The 19,520-nt window shown below is 36.8% G+C and overlaps 1 protein-coding gene across 1 annotated transcript; it reads left to right on the top strand.

The window, feature by feature from the left end:
* The first annotated feature begins 321 nt into the window (after positions 1–321).
* On the top strand, positions 322–17,770 carry LOC127558073 (probable E3 ubiquitin-protein ligase TRIML1). The gene is made up of 7 exons (XM_051991300.1): positions 322–410; positions 13,213–13,636; positions 14,327–14,422; positions 14,864–15,094; positions 16,003–16,025; positions 16,173–16,270; positions 16,962–17,770. Exons 2-7 carry the CDS (start codon positions 13,217–13,219, stop codon positions 17,501–17,503), a joined length of 1,410 nt encoding a protein of 469 aa, XP_051847260.1. The 5' UTR covers positions 322–410; positions 13,213–13,216; the 3' UTR covers positions 17,504–17,770.
* Positions 17,771–19,520: the final 1,750 nt, after the last annotated feature.

Here is a 19,520-nt window from a genome sequence, read left to right as displayed (position 1 = left end):
GTCATGGTGGCTCTGGAGTTCCTGGCTGATCATCAAGTGGCCAGCACTCCATAAAGTTATTTTAGGTGTGATTATCTCAATGTGGCAGTGACTGGCCTCCCAGGATAGAGGTCAGATTGAGGGGAGGGTCCTCTTATGAATTTAAAAATGAGGATATTGCTACCAGGTGCTCTAAAGTAATTTCAGGATTGGTCTCAGCTGGTGAGTAGGCAGTATTGTATGCAGTTATCTTAAGGCTAGCTCTGATTAAGCACAGGATGTGGAACTCAGAGGAGAAAGAAGGGTGGTCAAATTCATTTAAGAAGGGGATAGGGGTATTGTAAGCATTTTCCTGGAGATCTCCAGAGTAATATCCACAGAATGAAAGATGTGCTGAAATCAGCTTTTAATTGATGGTTCAATTTTTCATTGTAAGTATTTGTCCTTGAGAAATTGGCAATTTGGTATAGATTGCAAATCTTGGCTTGGTTTACTGTTTTACTGCTTGTCTAGACTTAAGAAAATAATGAAGATAACATTAGTACTGTAGATTAAACTTAAGTACCTTATATATAACCCCTCACCTCTCTCACAGAGTGATGGTTAAACATTTACTGGCACACTCTGGAGTGAAATTCCTTGGGACTCAGTAAATGATCTTGGGTCTGAAGGAAAGAGGATTCTGATTGTTACTTTATGTCTTTAACTGAAGGGTATGGGAACATAGCTGGGATGGGGTAACAGTACTGGGTTCATTGTCAACAGATGGATGGGGTGCTTTATATCGCTGCTTCAGTGATTGAAGTAAGTGGAGTGGATGGGGCATAGAGGAAAGAGAGTGTATGTGGGGAAAGAAAAAAAGGAGACTTTTAAAAAGTGGGAATGAAGTACAAGTTCACCCTGGAGAAGTGCTGTAGTCTAAGTTGGGATGATTGGGCACTCACTGATCCACTACTAGGAAGCACTTAGTTGGTCTTGGCCAGATGGGCTTGAATCCTTGTAGCTGCAAAGGGATCTAAGTATGTTATCAGTGTGTTTCTCAAGGTCCTATTGAATACTATTGAAACCCCTCTTATTAAGGGTTTATTCAGTATGATGTTCTCTTGTGGGTTTTTTTTTCTGTACTTTTTTTTCCTCTTTCTTTTGAGGAACCTTTTACTTTTTAGCTTTCCTTTAGATTACTGGTAGATTTTTAAAATCCTTTTCCTCTAGTTTTAAGAAATCTGTATAGATTTATTTTGTGATTACTAAAATATGATACCTAGATTTATAATGTAATGCCAGAGAAACTGAGGCAGGAGAGAGATTAGAGAGTTTTTAATATTTTATTAATAGGAGAGTAAAATTGACTGGACAGGACTCTCATCTCAAATTATCCAGTCAGACAGAGATAAAGATATACTGGGACCAAGGAATCCATGTTGGTCCCAGGGCTGGAAGAGACTATCATCCCAAAGAATCCAACAGAAAGCATCCAGCATCCAGCCGCCAGCCTCCAGCCTCCAGCAATGAATGGAAGAATCCCAACTTCTTGAATACCTTTTCTCTAAACAAAGGAAGGGGTTAGAAGCACGGGAAAACTTCTGTCAGGATAGGGGAGGCCATAAATCCTAAAAACCCAGACACAGGATGTCTGAATATACAGAAACAAAGATATCAGTGAAGTATCTTGGAATATTTTAGAGGGATATTGTAAATTCTTGAGGACAGAAAAAGTCAGAAGGTCTACTCTCTTGTTTATCTTGCTAACAATTTATAACCTTAGAGCAAATAGTCCTCAGTCTTAATGGACTAGAGGGGGGAATTACAAGTTAGGGGATTGAGACAGAACAATTAAAGAAACTGAGACAAGGGAAACTAGTACAGGGAAACCGAGTCAGGAAAGTTAAAGAGAACTGTGGCATAACAATTTTTGGTCATAACTTTCAGGTAGGGCAATGATTCTAAAATGACCTCTCCTTATTTTTAAGCTCAATTATTTTTTCTATGAAAGTTCATGTTTTCCCCCTATTTTTTTTTTTTTTTAGAATTTTAATTTTGTTTTGCCAACTCTTGATGTTTCATGGAGTCATTAGCTTCTCTTTGGTCAATTTCAATTGTCAAGGAGATACTTTCTTTGGTAAGCTCTTCTATTTGTTCCATTTTTAAAAAACATATTACTTTGTATCTTCCACAATTTTCATTCTTTTACAATTTTTCCTCTACTATTTTCATTTGAAAATAAATCATTTTGGCTTTTTAAAAAACAAAATCTTGCTTTAATTCTTTTAGAAATTCTTAATGGACTTGTGTCCAAGTTACATTTTTCTTTGAGGCTTTGCTAAATGTTTGAGCCTCTGGCTCCTTCTTACCCTAGTAGTTTCCTTCTTATCATAATAGCTCTTTATAATGAGGCCCTTTTTGTTTGTTTATTCTTCCCATCTTCCATTTTCCATCTGACTTTGAAGTGTATTGATTCTAGATTCTGTCCATTTTTGGAGAGGTATCTGGCCTGGGCTTCTGTTAACTTATATGTTTTTAATGGTGTACAACTTGGGCTGGGGAGCCTACAAGTTTCTTTGTAAATCCAAAGTGACATGACTTCGATAGAAGTCTGCTCACTGCAAGTTCCTGCTTCAGATGTGTCAGTTTGTTTCTAATTGGGAGTTTTAGTATTCTGCAGCTAGAATCCGCTACTATTGTTAGATGAAAAGCCAGAGTGTCTGAATTTCAGGATCCCCTTTAATTGGATTTCTGCCTGTGATAACCAATTGCAATTTTTCTCTCCTGGAATAGTCTAGAACAGAGTTGCTTTTTTCCTCCTGGGATCAGAACCAGAGAGCTGTGATTTATTTCTGGAACTTGTTCCTCATTCAATACAAAGCTAAGGCCCACACTCCCAACCACTCTTCTCCATTTTGATCTGTGACATGGAACTGAGTAGTGAGTGATAGTTGCCAAATGCCATGTTTTCCTGGATCCCAACCTAATTCAGGGACCCTTGGAATCTTTTTCCAAACTAGTGTTTCCTGCCTCAGTGCCCAGTGATAGCCTTCTTTCTTGGAATACTACTGGCCAGATCCTGTCCTCAGGGAATGTAGACTTTTATTGTTGTTGTTGTTGTTTGCCTCACTAAGCTGCCCTGGCCTGAAAACTGACTAACTGGAATTTTATTAATCAGAATTATATCTGGTACATTTCCTGGATATTTGTGGAAGAATATTGTTGAGCCATTAGATTATTCTGCTTTTTATTCTGTCATTTTGGCCCCAACTCCCCATTTCCATTCCCAATTTTTATTTTTCATTCCCTGGCTCCTCAATGCTTACAAACGTGTACTATTTTTCCCTCCCTCCCCCCATTCTTTAAGAAAATAAAATAAAAAGCTGACTTTCATTCATTTGATTCTACTAGCTCTCTCTATCTCCCTTGTCTTTCATAGCAAAATTCCTGGAATTCAATGTTTATGTGATTGTACATATGTAACATATCAAATTGCTTGCCCTCTTGGTGAGGGGAATGGGAAGAAAGGGAGAAAAATTTAAAACTTAAAATCTTATAAAAACAAATGTTTGAAATAATCTTTATATGTGGTTGGGGAAAATGAAACATTAACTTCTCTCTCATTTCTAATTAATTTCTCAATATTCTACAATCTGACATCTTTCCTGCTACTCAAAAAACTCCAAAACAAGAAATTTGCCATCAGTAAGCTTAATGAAAGTATCTTGATAGATTATATTCAATTGTCTTTTCTTCAGATACTAATTACTTTTGAACCTCTGCAAATGTTGACTATTGACTACCTACTCCTTGAATAGTCAGTCCTCCTTGAATTTCCCTGGATTTCTCAGATTCTACTTGACCTTGATTTTCCCTATTAGTTTCATTATTCCTCATGATAACATCTATTTCATTAGTCCCTTCCACAAAGATCATAAATACTCTTCCTATAGCTAAAAGAACTAAATGTAATATTGTAGGAAATGGTATTTGAAAGGACAGTAGTGATTGTCTTTCTGAAGTATTTTTCTCTGTGGACTCTGAAGTGTGTAAGTATTTGAGTCTGGGACAATGGGATCTGACTCTCGGGCTGGCACCCTATTATTCTAAGGTAAGTGTTGGGACAAAATTAAGTACTGTTGGATCATTTTTTAAAAAAATAAGATTGTGTGAAATGAATGAAGGAGAAAGCAATAAATGTTGGAGAGGATATGGGAACAGAATTCACTATTGGTAGAACTTTGAAATAATCCAATTTTAAAGAACAATCTGGAATTTTGCTGAAAGTTATAAAACCATGTATATCCTCTGACCCTCTGACTAATAACTCTAATGATTAAATGAAAAGATAAGAGAAAAAGTAAATGAATCTATATGTTCAAAAAATAGTTTAACAGCTCTTCATGATGGCATAGAATTGGAAATTGCAGAAAAGTCCATCATTTGTGAAATAGCTGGACAGGATGTACTGTGTGATTGTAATGCAATACTGCTATGTTATAAGAAATGAAAAGCTCAATAATCTTAGCAAAACATAGAAAGATTTCCATGAAATAAGGATGCATGAAATGAGGTGAACCAAAAGGACACGGTATACAATAACAAAATTATGGTTTAAAGAAAGGAAAAACTTCTGTCAGGATAGGGGAGGCCATAAATCCTAAAAACCCAGACACAGGATGTCTGAATATACAGAAATAAAGATATCAGTGAAGTATCTTGGAATATTTTAGAGGGATATTGTAAATTCTTGAGGACAGAAAAAGTCAGAAGGTCTACTCTCTTGTTTATCTTGCTAACAATTTATAACCTTAGAGCAAATAGTCCTCAGTCTTAATGGACCAGAGGGGGGAATTACAAGTTAGGGGATTGAGACAGAACAATTAAAGAAACTGAGACAAGGGAAACTAGTACAGGGAAACCGAGTCAGGAAAGTTAAAGAGAACTGTGGCATAACAATTTTTGGTCATAACTTTCAGGTAGGGCAATGATTCTAAAATGACCTCTCCTTATTTTTAAGCTCAATTATTTTTTCTATGAAAGTTCATGTTTTCCCCCTATTTTTTTTTTTTTTAGAATTTTAATTTTGTTTTGCCAACTCTTGATGTTTCATGGAGTCATTAGCTTCTCTTTGGTCAATTTCAATTGTCAAGGAGATACTTTCTTTGATAAGCTCTTCTATTTGTTCCATTTTTAAAAAACATTTTACTTTGTATCTTCCACAATTTTCATTCTTTTACAATTTTTCCTCTACTATTTTCATTTGAAAATAAATCATTTTGGCTTTTTAAAAAACAAAATCTTGCTTTAATTCTTTTAGAAATTCTTAATGGACTTGTGTCCAAGTTACATTTTTCTTTGCGGCTTTGCTAAATGTTTGAGCCTCTGGCTCCTTCTTACCCTAGTAGTTTCCTTCTTATCATAATAGCTCTTTATAATGAGGCCCTTTTTGTTTGTTTATTCTTCCCATCTTCCATTTTTCCATCTGACTTTGAAGTGTATTGATTCTAGATTCTGTCCATTTTTGGAGAGGTATCTGGCCTGGGCTTCTGTTAACTTATATGTTTTTAATGGTGTACAACTTGGGCTGGGGAGCCTATAAGTTTCTTTGTAAATCCAAAGTGACATGACTTCGATAGAAGTCTGCTCACTGCAAGTTCCTTCTTCAGATGTTTGTTTCTAATTGGGAGTTTTAGTATTCTGCAGCTAGTATCGGCTACTATTGTTAGATGAAAAGCCAGAGTGTCTGAATTTCAGGATCCCCTTTAATTGGATTTCTGCCTGTGATAACCAATTGCAATTTTTCTCTCCTGGAATAGTCTAGAACAGAGTTGCTTTTTTCCTCCTGGGATCAGAACCAGAGAGCTGTGATTTATTTCTGGAACTTGTTCCTCATTCAATACAAAGCTAAGGCCCACACTCCCAACCACTCTTCTCCATTTTGATCTGTGACATGGAACTGAGTAGTGAGTGATAGTTGCCAAATGCCATGTTTTCCTGGATCCCAACCTAATTCAGGGACCCTTGGAATCTTTTTCCAAACTAGTGTTTCCTGCCTCAGTGCCCAGTGATAGCCTTCTTTCTTGGAATACTACTGGCCAGATCCTGTCCTCAGGGAATGTAGACTTTTATTGTTGTTGTTGTTTGCCTCACTAAGCTGCCCTGGCCTGAAAACTGACTAACTGGAATTTTATTAATCAGAATTATATCTGGTACATTTCCTGGATATTTGTGGAAGAATATTGTTGAGCCATTAGATTATTCTGCTTTTTATTCTGTCATTTTGGCCCCAACTCCCCATTTCCATTCCCAATTTTTATTTTTCATTCCCTGGCTCCTCAATGCTTACAAACATGTTCTATTTTTCCCTCCCTCCCCCCATTCTTTAAGAAAATAAAATTAAAAGCTGACTTTCATTCATTTGATTCTACTAGCTCTCTCTATCTCCCTTGTCTTTCATAGCAAAATTCCTGGAATTCAATGTTTATGTGATTGTACATATGTAACATATCAAATTGCTTGCCCTCTTGGTGAGGGGAATGGGAAGAAAGGGAGAAAAATTTAAAACTTAAAATCTTATAAAAACAAATGTTTGAAATAATCTTTATATGTGGTTGGGGAAAATGAAACATTAACTTCTCTCTCATTTCTAATTAATTTCTCAATATTCTACAATCTGACTTCTTTCCTGCTACTCAAAAAACTCCAAAACAAGAAACTTGCCATCAGTAACCTTAATGAAAGTATCTTGATAGATTATATTCAATTGTCTTTTCTTCAGATACTAATTACTTTTGAACCTCTGCAAATGTTGACTATTGACTACCTACTCCTTGAATAGTCAGTCCTCCTTGAATTTCCCCGGATTTCTCAGATTCTACTTGACCTTGATTTTCCCTATTAGTTTCATTATTCCTCATGATAACATCTATTTCATTAGTCCCTTCCACAAAGATCATAAATACTCTTCCTATAGCTAAAAGAACTAAATGTAATATTGTAGGAAATGGTATTTGAAAGGACAGTAGTGATTGTCTTTCTGAAGTATTTTTCTTTGTGGACTCTGAAGTGTGTAAGTATTTGAGTCTGGGACAATGGGACCTGACTCTCGGGCTGGCACCCTATTATTCTAAGGTAAGTGTTGGGACAGAATTAAGTACTGTTGGATCATTTTTTAAAAAAATAAGATTGTGTGAAATGAATGAAGGAGAAAGCAATAAATGTTGGAGAGGATATGGGAACAGAATTCACTATTGGTAGAACTTTGAAATAATCCAATTTTAAAGAACAATCTGGAATTTTGCTGAAAGTTATAAAACCATGTATATCCTCTGACCCTCTGACTAATAACTCTAATGATTAAATGAAAAGATAAGAGAAAAAGTAAATGAATCTATATGTTCAAAAAATAGTTTAACAGCTCTTCATGATGGCATAGAATTGGAAATTGCAGAAAAGTCCATCATTTGTGAAATAGCTGGACAGGATGTACTGTGTGATTGTAATGCAATACTGCTATGTTATAAGAAATGAAAAGCTCAATAATCTTAGCAAAACATAGAAAGATTTCCATGAAATAAGGATGCATGAAATGAGGTGAACCAAAAGGACACGGTATACAATAACAAAATTATGGTTTAAAGAAAGGAAAAACTTTTAGTGTCTTTTTGACTATAATAAATTTCCAAGTTAACTGCAAAGGAAATATGAAGGAATATATCTTCTGCACAGATAAAGAACTGATAAATAGAATTATAAGAATGGTGTATGTATACACATTCATACAAATACACACACACTACACACAATCCATAAACATATTTGTACCTAATGGTAGCCATCTCCAGGATGGGGGAATGACGAGGGGGGGGAAAAAGGAGGAGGGAAGACAATTACTGGAAAATGTTATTATATATTTAAAGGAATTTTATGTAATTCCTTTCTTCCCTCTCCCTTCTTTATGTTCAGAATAAAATTTAAAAATTGCAGTGTGCCAAATTAGTAGATCAGTAAACTAGAACCACATCTGAGTACATCTAAAATTCACACTGAATATCTAAATCTCTGAAGATGCCTAAAGCTGAAGTTGGAACACCTCCTTAACCAGCAAATAACCCCCAAATAAAGGGGCCAGTGGTCTATGTACTTCATCATTACTGTTGGATTAAACCATGCTACAACATTTCATTCTCACTGAAACATTCTCCTTTGGTTTCTTACAAACAGAGCCAACTCTGAAATACAGAAAAGGAAGATTAAGATTCCTAAATGAAAAACTTTTTTTTATGATTCAATTGGGATACTTCCTTTGAATTTCATTATCTCCCAACACAACGTGTAAATTCATCTGGTCCAACATAAGATGTGAATTTGAGTCATTCTTAGATTATTCAGGATTACCTCTCTGCCAAAAGCATAGTTCTGATACTTCCTGAAATTCACATTCTTGTGATTGCATTTACACTGAGTACCATGGAGTTCATACCTCTGAGAAAATGGTTGTCACCTCTGAGTTTATTCTTGGCTTTGGAGGTCAGAGAATTCACACCTTGAGTACTTAGGGGTATATGAAAGGCCAAAGAAGAGACAGATTCAGTTTCCCTCTCCTGAAAGCAGAGAGGAAAGGCAGAGCAGTGGAAGCTGAAGAAAAGATCCCAGAAGAAAAAAGGAAGGTAAGTTTTTCCATTAAAAATTTCATTTCTGGGTCAAGAATGTAAAAATGCCATTACAATGTAGCAGGCATTGAGGCTGAGAACTGTAGTTCACCACGATGTAATATACAACTTTGAGGATGAGTTCTCTAAACCCAGCAAATGGAAAAGAGAGCAAGATTTCATGTTCATGTGTTAGGAAATAATCTGTCAGATTAGTGAGGTTCGGGGCAGGTCAGAGGTCAGAGTGTTGTGGGATCCCTGTCTAGTCGTTGCAGGTCCAAGATGAAAGAATTCACGAATTGGAAAAGTTAAACTGGCACAAAAGTTTATCGGCACTGAGAAGTCAGCTTTTGCTAGAAGACTGATTTCGAAGTGACAAAGTCCTGGCAGAGAGAGAAACAGGAGTATAGAGAAATCCTGGCAGAGAGAGATAAGGGGTAATTCTGAGAAGAGGCAGGGGGAATCTTGCAGGCAACTATGCCAAGGAGAGGTTCCTGGGCATGGCATAATTCCTGCTTTGGACTTTCTGCAAGGAAATGAGCCCCAAGTTGAGCTTTTTTTATGAGGAATCTGAAACTGAGCTTTCAATTAAATGACATTCCTTCAATGTAGTCATTGCCCCCAGGCCTAGATTTCCAGTTGAATAAAACCCCTTCTTGGGAGTGGTCCTGAGCCAATTTCAGCTCAATAGAGATATCGGGTCCAGATCTCCAGCTGAGGCTAAGTGGGAGTGGCCCTGGGCCAATCTTAATGAAACCACTTAACTGCCCCGAGGGTAGGACCCTGTCAGGACAGTTTCAGGGCTCACCCCAAACCAGGACAGTTTCAGGGTTCCTCTGTCATTTCCCCTCTCAAGTAGTCACCACCCAAATTCATTTTGGGTAAAGGACGAAGGTCTCTTCTGTAATTGCTTGGAGCCGGCAAGGGTCGTAGAAATATCCTAAGTTCATTTGGGGGTTCATGCCAGGTATGAGATCTGAAAATTGCAGCAGGGCAGCTGAAACATGGTGTGTGTCCCGATCAGTCCCATGATCTGCCGGCTGAAGGGCCGTTGAAAATTCAAAGCTTGAAGCCTAGAGAAAATAGATCTCAGGAGCAGATTAAAAGTGGGGTGTCATCCAGGGTTGAGATGATAACGTTTGGTAATGAGTTCTTCTGCAAAAAATGCATCAGGTCCTGTCTGAATTGCCCTTGAGAATGCTAATAGCCCACCCAACAATGCTGAACAACCGTTATTACCCACAGAGCTCCCTAGCTGAAGGTAGTTAAGGAGTTAATTATGCTAAGGAGTTAATTGCTGGCAGGGATATAGAATGCCAATCAAGGAAAGTAGGAGAGAAAATGCTAGGAGCTTTTTTAGTTCTCATTTTTAGTAAAAGTGTTAAGTAACCTAGAGTCTAAGGTGCCATTGAGAGTTACCGAAGAATAAGTCTTTCTTTCCCATTTTCAGGGAAGCTAATTTCTCCTGATGGGTTGGAGTTAGGGAGCAGGATGGCAGGATTAAGGGTGTTAAAAATCCAGAGAGTCAGGTCAGGTAGGAGACCCTGATATCTATTAGACCTCCCCCCAAGCCACTGATGTCCTTTGGCTTCTAAAAGGCTCTGAACCTCCGGGTTAATGGCTATCCTAAAGTTAATTTTGAGGCCTCTTAAATTAAAAGGGCCTTGGCAGCCACTGCTTTAAGACAGTTTGGCCCACCTAGAGAAGTACACAGCTACTCCTGTGAGGCAGGGTCTGGAGGATGGGCATGGCCCTTGCAGATCAAGATAAAAATGCAGTCAAGCTTCTCCAAATCTCTTAACTCTAACTAAACGTTTGTGCTTGAAAAATATCTCCAGAGGTCTGAGAAGAGAGACTTGGGTCCTCAATGTCACCATTAAATCACCAAGCTGGTGAGGCAAAGGAGGACTCTCAAGACAGGTCCTGAGCCCCTCCCCCTCTGCTATCCTTACTCTATGGGTGAGGGGTAGGAGAGAGCAGAGGACCAGAGTGAGAGTGAAGGAGAATCCCCACCCATTTTATCAGCCCCAGGTTGTGGACTGTGGTGGTGGAGAGGCAGTCCCTCCAGTGCTCCTCCTGCTCAAACTCAGGGCAGAGACTGAGGAGTCTCCTCCAACAGTTTCCATGTCACCTAGAGCACGAATCTGTGGGGCTCCTGGAAAGAGCTGGGAGTCCCAGGATTTAGTTCAGATGAGAGAGATAGTTAAAGAGATAAAGTCCTGTTCTAAAAGGAATTTAGGACTGCATAGGGATGCAAAGGAGAGCTCCTGAGTCCTTAGCTTTTTAAGTTTGAGATCTTTTAGGCTAAATCTGTTTCTACCTAAGGAAGTATTCTTGGAAGCAGAGGTGTTTTGTCCCATTTTTGCCAGAAAAAGCCTTAGTTTTCCCGATTCTATAGCTCCTCATGCTTCTCTAGATGTCTCTAAAGATGGAGAGATCACAAAATGCTCCCTGAATAAGGGGGCCTTTTGTCAAAGAATGAAGGTATTCTCATATCAGGTGTCCCTGAGAGAATATTGCTGGAGCCTGGGACTCTGATGACTCAATCCTTCCCTGGTATTTGAATGTCCTAGCTATAGAATAGACAAACAAGAATGGCTTTTACTAGTGTCCAGGTTTTCGAGGTTTTCCTGTAAATCAGGAACCAAATGATGAGGTCAGTGGCAGTGCAGAGAGTTGTGGGGACCCTTTTTGGTTGGCGCAGGTCCAGCATGAAAGAATTCACAAACCCAAAAAGTTAGACTGGAAAAAAGAAGTTTATTGGCACTGAGAAGTCAGTTTTTGCTAGGAGGCTGACTTCCTCAGTGGCAAGGTCCTGACAAGTAAAGGTCTAGCAGAGAAATCTTGGCAGAGAGATAAAGAGGGGGTTAACTCTGAAAAAAGAATGTCTTCTCAGTAGGCAGGGGGTCCTCGCAGGCAGTTATGCTAAGGAGAGGTCCCTGGGCATGGCAGGATGACTACTTTTGGGCCACTGCCAAGAAATGAGCCCTAAAATTGCCTTTTAAAAAGAGATCTGGATTGAATGAAATTATTGCCCCTAGGCCTAGATTTCCAGTAGAATAAAACTGTTTACTGGGAGTGATCCTAAGCCAATTTTCAACTCAATAAATACATCAAGTCCAGATATCCAGCTGAGGCTAAAAAGGAGTGGTTCTGGGCCAATCTTAATGAAACCACTTAACTGCCCTGAAGGTCAAGAAGGATAGTTTCAAGTAGAACAGTTTCAGGATTCCCCCTCAAGATAAAAATGGAGAAATTCAGATTGCTAAAATAAAAAGAGTAGTAGGAATCTGGAAGGATTAATATCTTCCCTTCTCCACCTAGTTATCTGAATTTCTCCCATTATCTATTTGGCAAATATACCTTAGAGATAACAATTCCTTTATGAAAGTATTCTCCAAGCCAATAATAATCAAATGAACACAAAGGGCCAAAAGGGGGGATAGGAGTGAGGGAGCATAGATAACTTCCTCCATCCATCTAATTATCCCAAATTCCTCCTTTTGTGAATTTGGCAAATACTTCTAAAGGTACCAACTTGTATATGACAGAATATTCCAAGTCACTAATGGTAAGAAAAATTCAAAAGCTTCACCTCTCACTTCCAAAATGAGAGTGATAAGAAGAAATGGACACCTATGAAGGGGCTGGGGAAAGACACTCTAAAACATTTTTGCTGCAGTAACAGTGAATTGGGCCACTCAGACTAGATAAAAATTTGTAATTATCCTCAAAAAGTATCCAGACTTCCTACCCCGAGATTTCACCGTCAGTCATAAATGTGAAGGAAGTTAAAAAAAAAAAATTACCATATATATGAAAAATTCATCACAGTTCTTTTTCCTGGTAGCAAAGAATTTCAAACAAAGTTTGGATTTGGACATTGAAGAGTATATTGTTATATCAGAGAAACAAGGAAGGCATAAGCTCTGATGCAAACTAAAATAAACACAACCAAGACAACCAGTATAAAGAGACCCCAACCACATACATGCAAAGCATGAAATAAAACTAATTCTAATGATTAATCTTGACTCTTAAAGTTAAGAAAATATGCCTCCATTTCTTTGTAAGACATATTTCAAGTGGTGTTTGGCATAGGAGAACTGTTATTATGTTGCTCAGCCATTACTGAAATTGAATGTACGCTATTATGCCCACTTCTAATGAAAGTGAAAAGCACAAAAAATTAAGATTCTGGGTAGGGGGAAAGGAAGAGAAAAGAGAAAGGGAGACACAAAGTTATTTATAAGATCAGAATTGAAATTATCAACAAAAGTTGGAGAAAAGGACAAAAAGAAGAGCAAATTTCATCTAAGTAAGATTATAAATTTAATTGGAACAGTGTTTTAATAGTTATGTTAGCTGATCTAGAGAGATTTAGGAGATCAGAAAGAAATCGCAATGCTTACATATTTCTCATCTTAGTTTCCTCAATCACATAATGTGAAAAATTCAGTCTTTTCCTCTTATCCATTGTATTAGAAAGAACAAACAAACAGCTATATGAAATGATAAAGTTGATGGAATAGAAGGGGCCACATCTTGGGCACTTTTGTCCGCTCAGTTATTGACCTTTCCCATTCTTTTTCCTCAGAAACATGGCCTCTACCTCAGAACTGATTCAAGATCTCCAAAAAGAGCTCATCTGCCCCATATGCAGGGAATACTTCACAAACCCAGTGACCATTGAATGTGGACACAATTTTTGCCATAGTTGCCTCAGTAGTAGCTGGCAGCAAGGTCCAACCGCTTTCTCCTGTCCAGAGTGCAGAAGTGTCTCCCAGATTCAGGATTTTCAAGTCAATGTGCAACTTGGTAAACTGGCAGCCTTTGCCAAAGAACTAAGACTCCATTATTTGGAGTGCCCTGATGGACGTGACAAGTGTGAGGTACATCAGAAATTGGAGAAGCTATTCTGTGAAGATGACCAGAAGCCAATTTGTGTGTCCTGTTCTCAATCCCAGGAGCATGAGGCTCACCAACTCTTTTGCATAGATGAGGCTGCTGAGAACTTCAGAGTGAGTAATGTACCCATTATTCCATCCACATGTTCATTTTGAATTTTCATAATAGCCTTCAAAATTAATCCTAAAAAGAGATGTGTTTTTACAAGCTAGCTGCTATACTCTAAATACTCAAAAATGCTCTTGGTTAATTGAAGTAAAATGTGTTTTCTGACCTCAACCTGAGTCTTTCCTTATGGACTGAAAATATAAGCCTCAAGTTCTTAAACTTACTCTTGTTTTAGTTGAATTAGTTTAGGCTCTGGAAGAGCCTCTGTTCATTGCAGAGAATGGATTCTGAGATTGTCAGGGCCATCTTCATCTGATATAATAATTAATATCACCATTTCTTCGTCTACTACAAAAAGGGCCAAGACAGTTGACTAATGTTTTTTTTTTTTTTTTTTTGTTACTAGAATGTTATCTCCTCTTGGGGTGGGGGGGGAGAGAAAGAGACTACTGTTATCTCAGAATTAGTCTTTCTGAAAGACTTGGATGCTAACCATTGCCCACATATACCATGGGCTCCCAGTTTTAACTTTAACCTGTAGCTTCAAAAGTAAGAGCATTATTGCTTTATAATATTAATTGATCTTTCAGCCATTCATACAAGAGTAGGCTTGGATATTAGGAACTAAACTTCTGAGGGATACAGAAACTTATGTTTTATTTCTTTTTAAATATATATGATTTACCAATTTGTAGAAGAAACTCCATGGAACTGTGACTGCTTTGTGGAGGGAAACCAAAAACACTATGCGACAAGTGGCCACTGAGAAGGCTAAGCTGGCATTCATCGAGGCAAGTATCTATATTTTGATCCTTCAACATTCGAAATGCATGTTCTGCTGTCATTCCTCAAAGTATCTCTTTGAGAGAGATAGTAGACATATTGGTCCCATAAATGAGGACACTGAGGATCAGAGTGGTTAACTGTTTTTCCTAAAGGCACATAATTTGTAGCCAGGTTCTTAGGTTTCAAATCAATTGTACTTTGCATTGCAGCAAAAAGAGAACACCAGGGAAATAACGGTGGTTTCCAACAGCAGAAATTGAGCTGTGTGCTTGGAGCACCAAGCATAGTAAGGTGTGGACAGTCCAGAGAGGGTACTCACTATCCATGGCCCACCTCAGCTACAGAAATGAACAAAATCAAAACCCAATGGGAACTTCAAAAGATCCTATTGTAATTTAATGTCATGTCTCTTCTTGTATTCGTAAGCCTTATTTTTTTCTTTGTAGAAGGAAAAAGAAATTCAAAAGAAGCACGTTTTATCTGAATTCCAGAAAATTGAACGATTTCTAAATGAAGAGAAGGATACATATCTATCAAAATTTGAAGCAGAATCGACAGCCAATTTAGAAGGCCTGAACAAGAGAATTAATGCATTGTTCGTCTATCATCAAGAATTAAGGAGGAGAAGCAAAGAGTTAGAGGAGGAGTGTAAGAAACCAGATTTGGATTTGCTCCTGGTAAGACCACAGAAAATAAGATGAAAAAACACCAAAGAAAGTTAAGAGATGACAAGATGAACAACCTATAACCCATGTCTCAAACAAAGTAAAGTTATATAATCCATTATACTTTTGTACTTTTTCTAGTCTTTCAACATATACAGGCTAGTTTCTTTTTTTCCCCTTTATTAACCTCTTAGGGCAATACATTTAACTCTATGTTGTTTTATGTTCTGGCTCCAGTAAGGGAGCAAAGAGAATAGTTAGTCTGGAACATTGAGAGAAAGAAAGTGACATAAAATGATGCTGAAACATAGTGAGAAAGGATGTAATATAAAGTGAACCTACATATACTGCAACATATCTAACATATATAGGACTACTTGCCATCTAGGGGAGGGGGTGAAGGGAGAGAGGGGAAAAATCGGAACAGAAGCGAGTGCAAGGGATAATGTTGTAAAAAAAAAAATTACCCTGGCATGGATTCTGTCAATATAAAGTTATTATTAAATAAAATAAAATATTAAAAAAAAAATAAAGTGAACCTACAATGAGTTGGAATCATGTTGTGGAATTTTAATGGCCAAACAGAAGGTTATTAATGCTCAGTATTTTATTATTGAGATAATATGGAGCCACTGTCATTTAATTGATATGGTCTGTAGTTCTAGGCAGATTATATTTAACATATTGAAACAAATTAGGCAGATCACAAGATGTGAGGAGAGCCTAAACCAAGATGATTATTGGATGAGATAAGATAAGGGGCATACATGAGAAATGTTGCAGAGTAGAAATTCTGAAGATTCTTTTTTATTCTGTGTTTTCAAGACAATGAATAGGTGGTCAGTTCCAAAGTCTCGTTTTCTTAACTCAAATCCATCCATTATTGTTCTAATCATATATCATTTATTTTCTCTCCTCAGAATGTGAAAGAAGTGTTAAGGAGGTAGGTTTTCCCCTTACTTCATTAGGAGGAAACAACATAAAAATGTGTTTGGCCTAATGGACCAATACCAGTCAAAATTGGAACAATGAAGATTGTCACTAGTCTTTTGACAACTGGTGACATAAACTTAACATTTGTCTTCTCTAGGAATGAATCTGTACTGCAAAAGGAAATAGGAACCTTTAAGATGTTCATGGCTATCCCTTCCATTACTGGTTTTATGAAAAAAATTTTCAAATTTAAAGGTGAGTGGGGAGGAGAGAGGGGGAGGTCATTAACAAAGAGCCAGCACATTTCCAGGTCTTCGCAATTTTCCTTTGGGTTAGAACCCACTTGGCTTTCATAGAATCCTGGGATGTCAAGAATGGAACCTACCTTAGTGATCATTTAGTTCACCTTCATACCTGAACAACAATTCACTTAAGTATTTATCCAATCTTTTTTGCTTAAAAGATATAGTGAATAACTTCAAATATAATCTATTCTTTTTATAATTTCCTTACCATTAAGGTTTTCCTCATAATGAGGCTCACTTTGCCTCTTTATAACTTTATATTTCTATATAACTTCTATTTTTCATTATCTCTCATCAGAGGTCAGAGAAATTTAACTTTATTTTTTACATAAAAAACAGTCATGCCTCAAGACTGCTACAATGTGGCTACAGTCTTTCCCAAATCCTTTCTCCACCCCCCTCCAATGTTCCAGATTTCCCAAATAAGCATTTCATAAAATCTCTCAGTTATAAGACAAACTAAGAACATTCCATTGCTCATACTATTTAGCTGTACCCACCCTTGCTGACTCTTGGATATCACTGTAATGCAGAAAAGGTCATTCCTCAGTGGAAACATTTGTGTACACCTTTTTCTAGTAAAATAATTACAAACATCATAACTTGGATGTTAGCAATGTTTAATCTTCCTCTCTCCACAGTGAACATCACTCTGGATTGCAAAACAGCTGACCCAGGTATAATCATATCCGAGGATATGAAAACTATGAGATATGGAGGTGTCCAAGAAGAAGCACTAGACAATAATGGGAGATCGACAGATTTTGTGCAAGTCCTTGGTACTCAGTCTTTTATTTCAGGGAGACATTACTGGGAGGTGCAGGTGTCAAATAACACTGTGTGTTGTTTTGGCATCTGTAAAATATCAAAAGAGTCTAAAGACTTGTTTGTACTTAGAAGTGAGCTGAAACACAATTCTTACTTACTTTATGTCATGTCCTACCTTAATCTTTGTTCCCAAGTCCATAGAACATACTGCATGATCAATGTGTGCAACTTAAAGGTTGGCATCTTCCTTGACTATGAACGTGGAGAGATATCATTTTATGATGTGAAAAATAAATGTCTAATGTATACTTTCCCTACCACTTCATTTTCAGGACCTCTCAGGCCATTCTTTAGTCTTTCTAACAAAGTATTGACAAATGATTCAAACGATTATTCTCTCACAATCTGTTCCTAATTGAGAGAAATCAAGGACCACACATTTATTGGCCAATGAACTTCTGGCATTATCACCCCAATTCCTATGTACTATGTTACACGAAAATAATCGTACCTACTTGCCCTGCTGGCAATAACTTTTCCTCTTTTATCTTTGTATATTTTTTTTATCTCAACCCCAGTAGAATATAAGCTGTTATATCAGGGATTGTTTCATTTTGCTTTCTATAACCAATGTCTAGAATGTTACTGAAGTTTAATAAATACTTGTTGAAATTGGATCAAACTTTGTTAATTACTCGCAGATAAATATGATGACAGGTATTAAGCTAGGAGGGAACTTGAAGCTAGGAGAATTCCACGTACCCTATGTAGACCTAGAAAAGTCTACTAGAATAGCAAATAATTTTAAAAATTAAGAACTTGAAAAAAAAAAACCTATGGAAAAACATGTGTATGCCATTGACATACTGATTCCTAAGTGGAATTCAAAGTGTATGTTTTTTTAATTCTGAATGCATTTGGGGGAGAGGGGATTCATGTTAACACATAAAGACAAATAAAAAAATTTAATTTAAAATTCAATCTTTACTGACAATGAAGTAGTAGCAACAATTATAATTGGTAAGAGTCTGTAGCGAAGATTCATCCTAAATAAAGACTAAATAAAATAAACCTAAAGCAAGAGTGGATTAAAGAAACATAACAGAATCAATAAATTGGTTTAATAAAGGAAATGTCAATGAAGCATCTAGCAAAATTTTTTTAGAATAAAAACAAGTGAGTTCTTAAAAGGAAATGTTAATAGGAAAATATACCAAAAAAAAAAAAGTATAGCTGAAAAAGATCAACTTAAAAATAAACTACAGTTAAATGCAAAAGAAAAGCTTTACCAAATTTAGAAATGAAACTAAACCATTTTCAAAATTAATTTGATATTTCTATATATAATTTGATTTTAAAAAGAAAAATGAGGGGACAGCTAGATGATGCAATGGATTGAGCACCAGCCCTGAAGTCAGAAGGACTGGAGTTCAAATGTGACCTCAGACACTTAACACTTTCTAGCTGTTTAACCCAGAACGAGTCACAACCCCAATTGCTTCAGCCAAAAAAAAAAAAAAGGAAAGAAAACCATTTTACTCTCTCAAAGTGAAAAGATTGAAATTGTATCAATGAAGAAGTAAAATTTTTAAAAAACTTACTAATTTGTGCCAACAAAACTAGCAACCTTTATGAAATGAACTTACAAAAATGGAAGAGCCAAACTAACAGAACAATAGAAATTTTAATTTAACCAATGTATGAAAAAGAAATTGAACGAATCTTTAATGGATTAACAAAATATAGAAAAAGTCCTCAAACTCAGATGGACTATTAACTGAATTTTATCAAACATTCAAAATACAGTTAATTCTCATTGCATAAAGTTTTTCTTGAACAAAACAGAGAGAAGACATTTTATCATACTCTTTCAATTGTATGGGATAATTCCACAGGGATATTCTATAAAGAGACAAGCTCAAAAAGGGAGGCAAAAAGTCTCTTTTTCATGAAATAGGGTACTTTCCATATGGCACTCAGAAGTGTGCTGGGAGTATAAAAGTCAACAAAGCAAAAAATATATATATATATATATTCCTAATGCAATACCCTCACTCCATTCTCTGTCTTTTCCTCCCAATGGCTGGACTTAAGAGCTTGCAATATGAATGCAGGAACTTTCCCCAATGGTAATTTTTTTTTAAAAGGGGGGAGTGAAGGGTTGGGGGTTTTAGAAAGGAGACAAGGTCTGGACAAACAGGATTTTTGTAAATGATACTTGTGGCACCGTACCCATCTTGTATCTTTTTTTGTCACTGATCATGGGAGTGCTTGTTAGACAAGTGGTAAAATATCAATTTAAATGTTTTGCAAGAATGTTCAGCCTGCTTCCTGAGGGAACTTCACTTTTTAAATATTTCACTCACATGAGCAGAACCGGGAGATCATTATACACTTCGACAACGATATTGTATGAGGATGTATTCTGTTGG

Source organism: Antechinus flavipes, chromosome 3, assembly GCF_016432865.1.
Source record: "Antechinus flavipes isolate AdamAnt ecotype Samford, QLD, Australia chromosome 3, AdamAnt_v2, whole genome shotgun sequence".
In the NCBI taxonomy this organism is placed as follows: Eukaryota; Metazoa; Chordata; class Mammalia; order Dasyuromorphia; family Dasyuridae; genus Antechinus; species Antechinus flavipes.
Note: the sequence above shows the minus strand (reverse complement) of the source record. Positions and strands in the feature narration are given on the sequence as shown.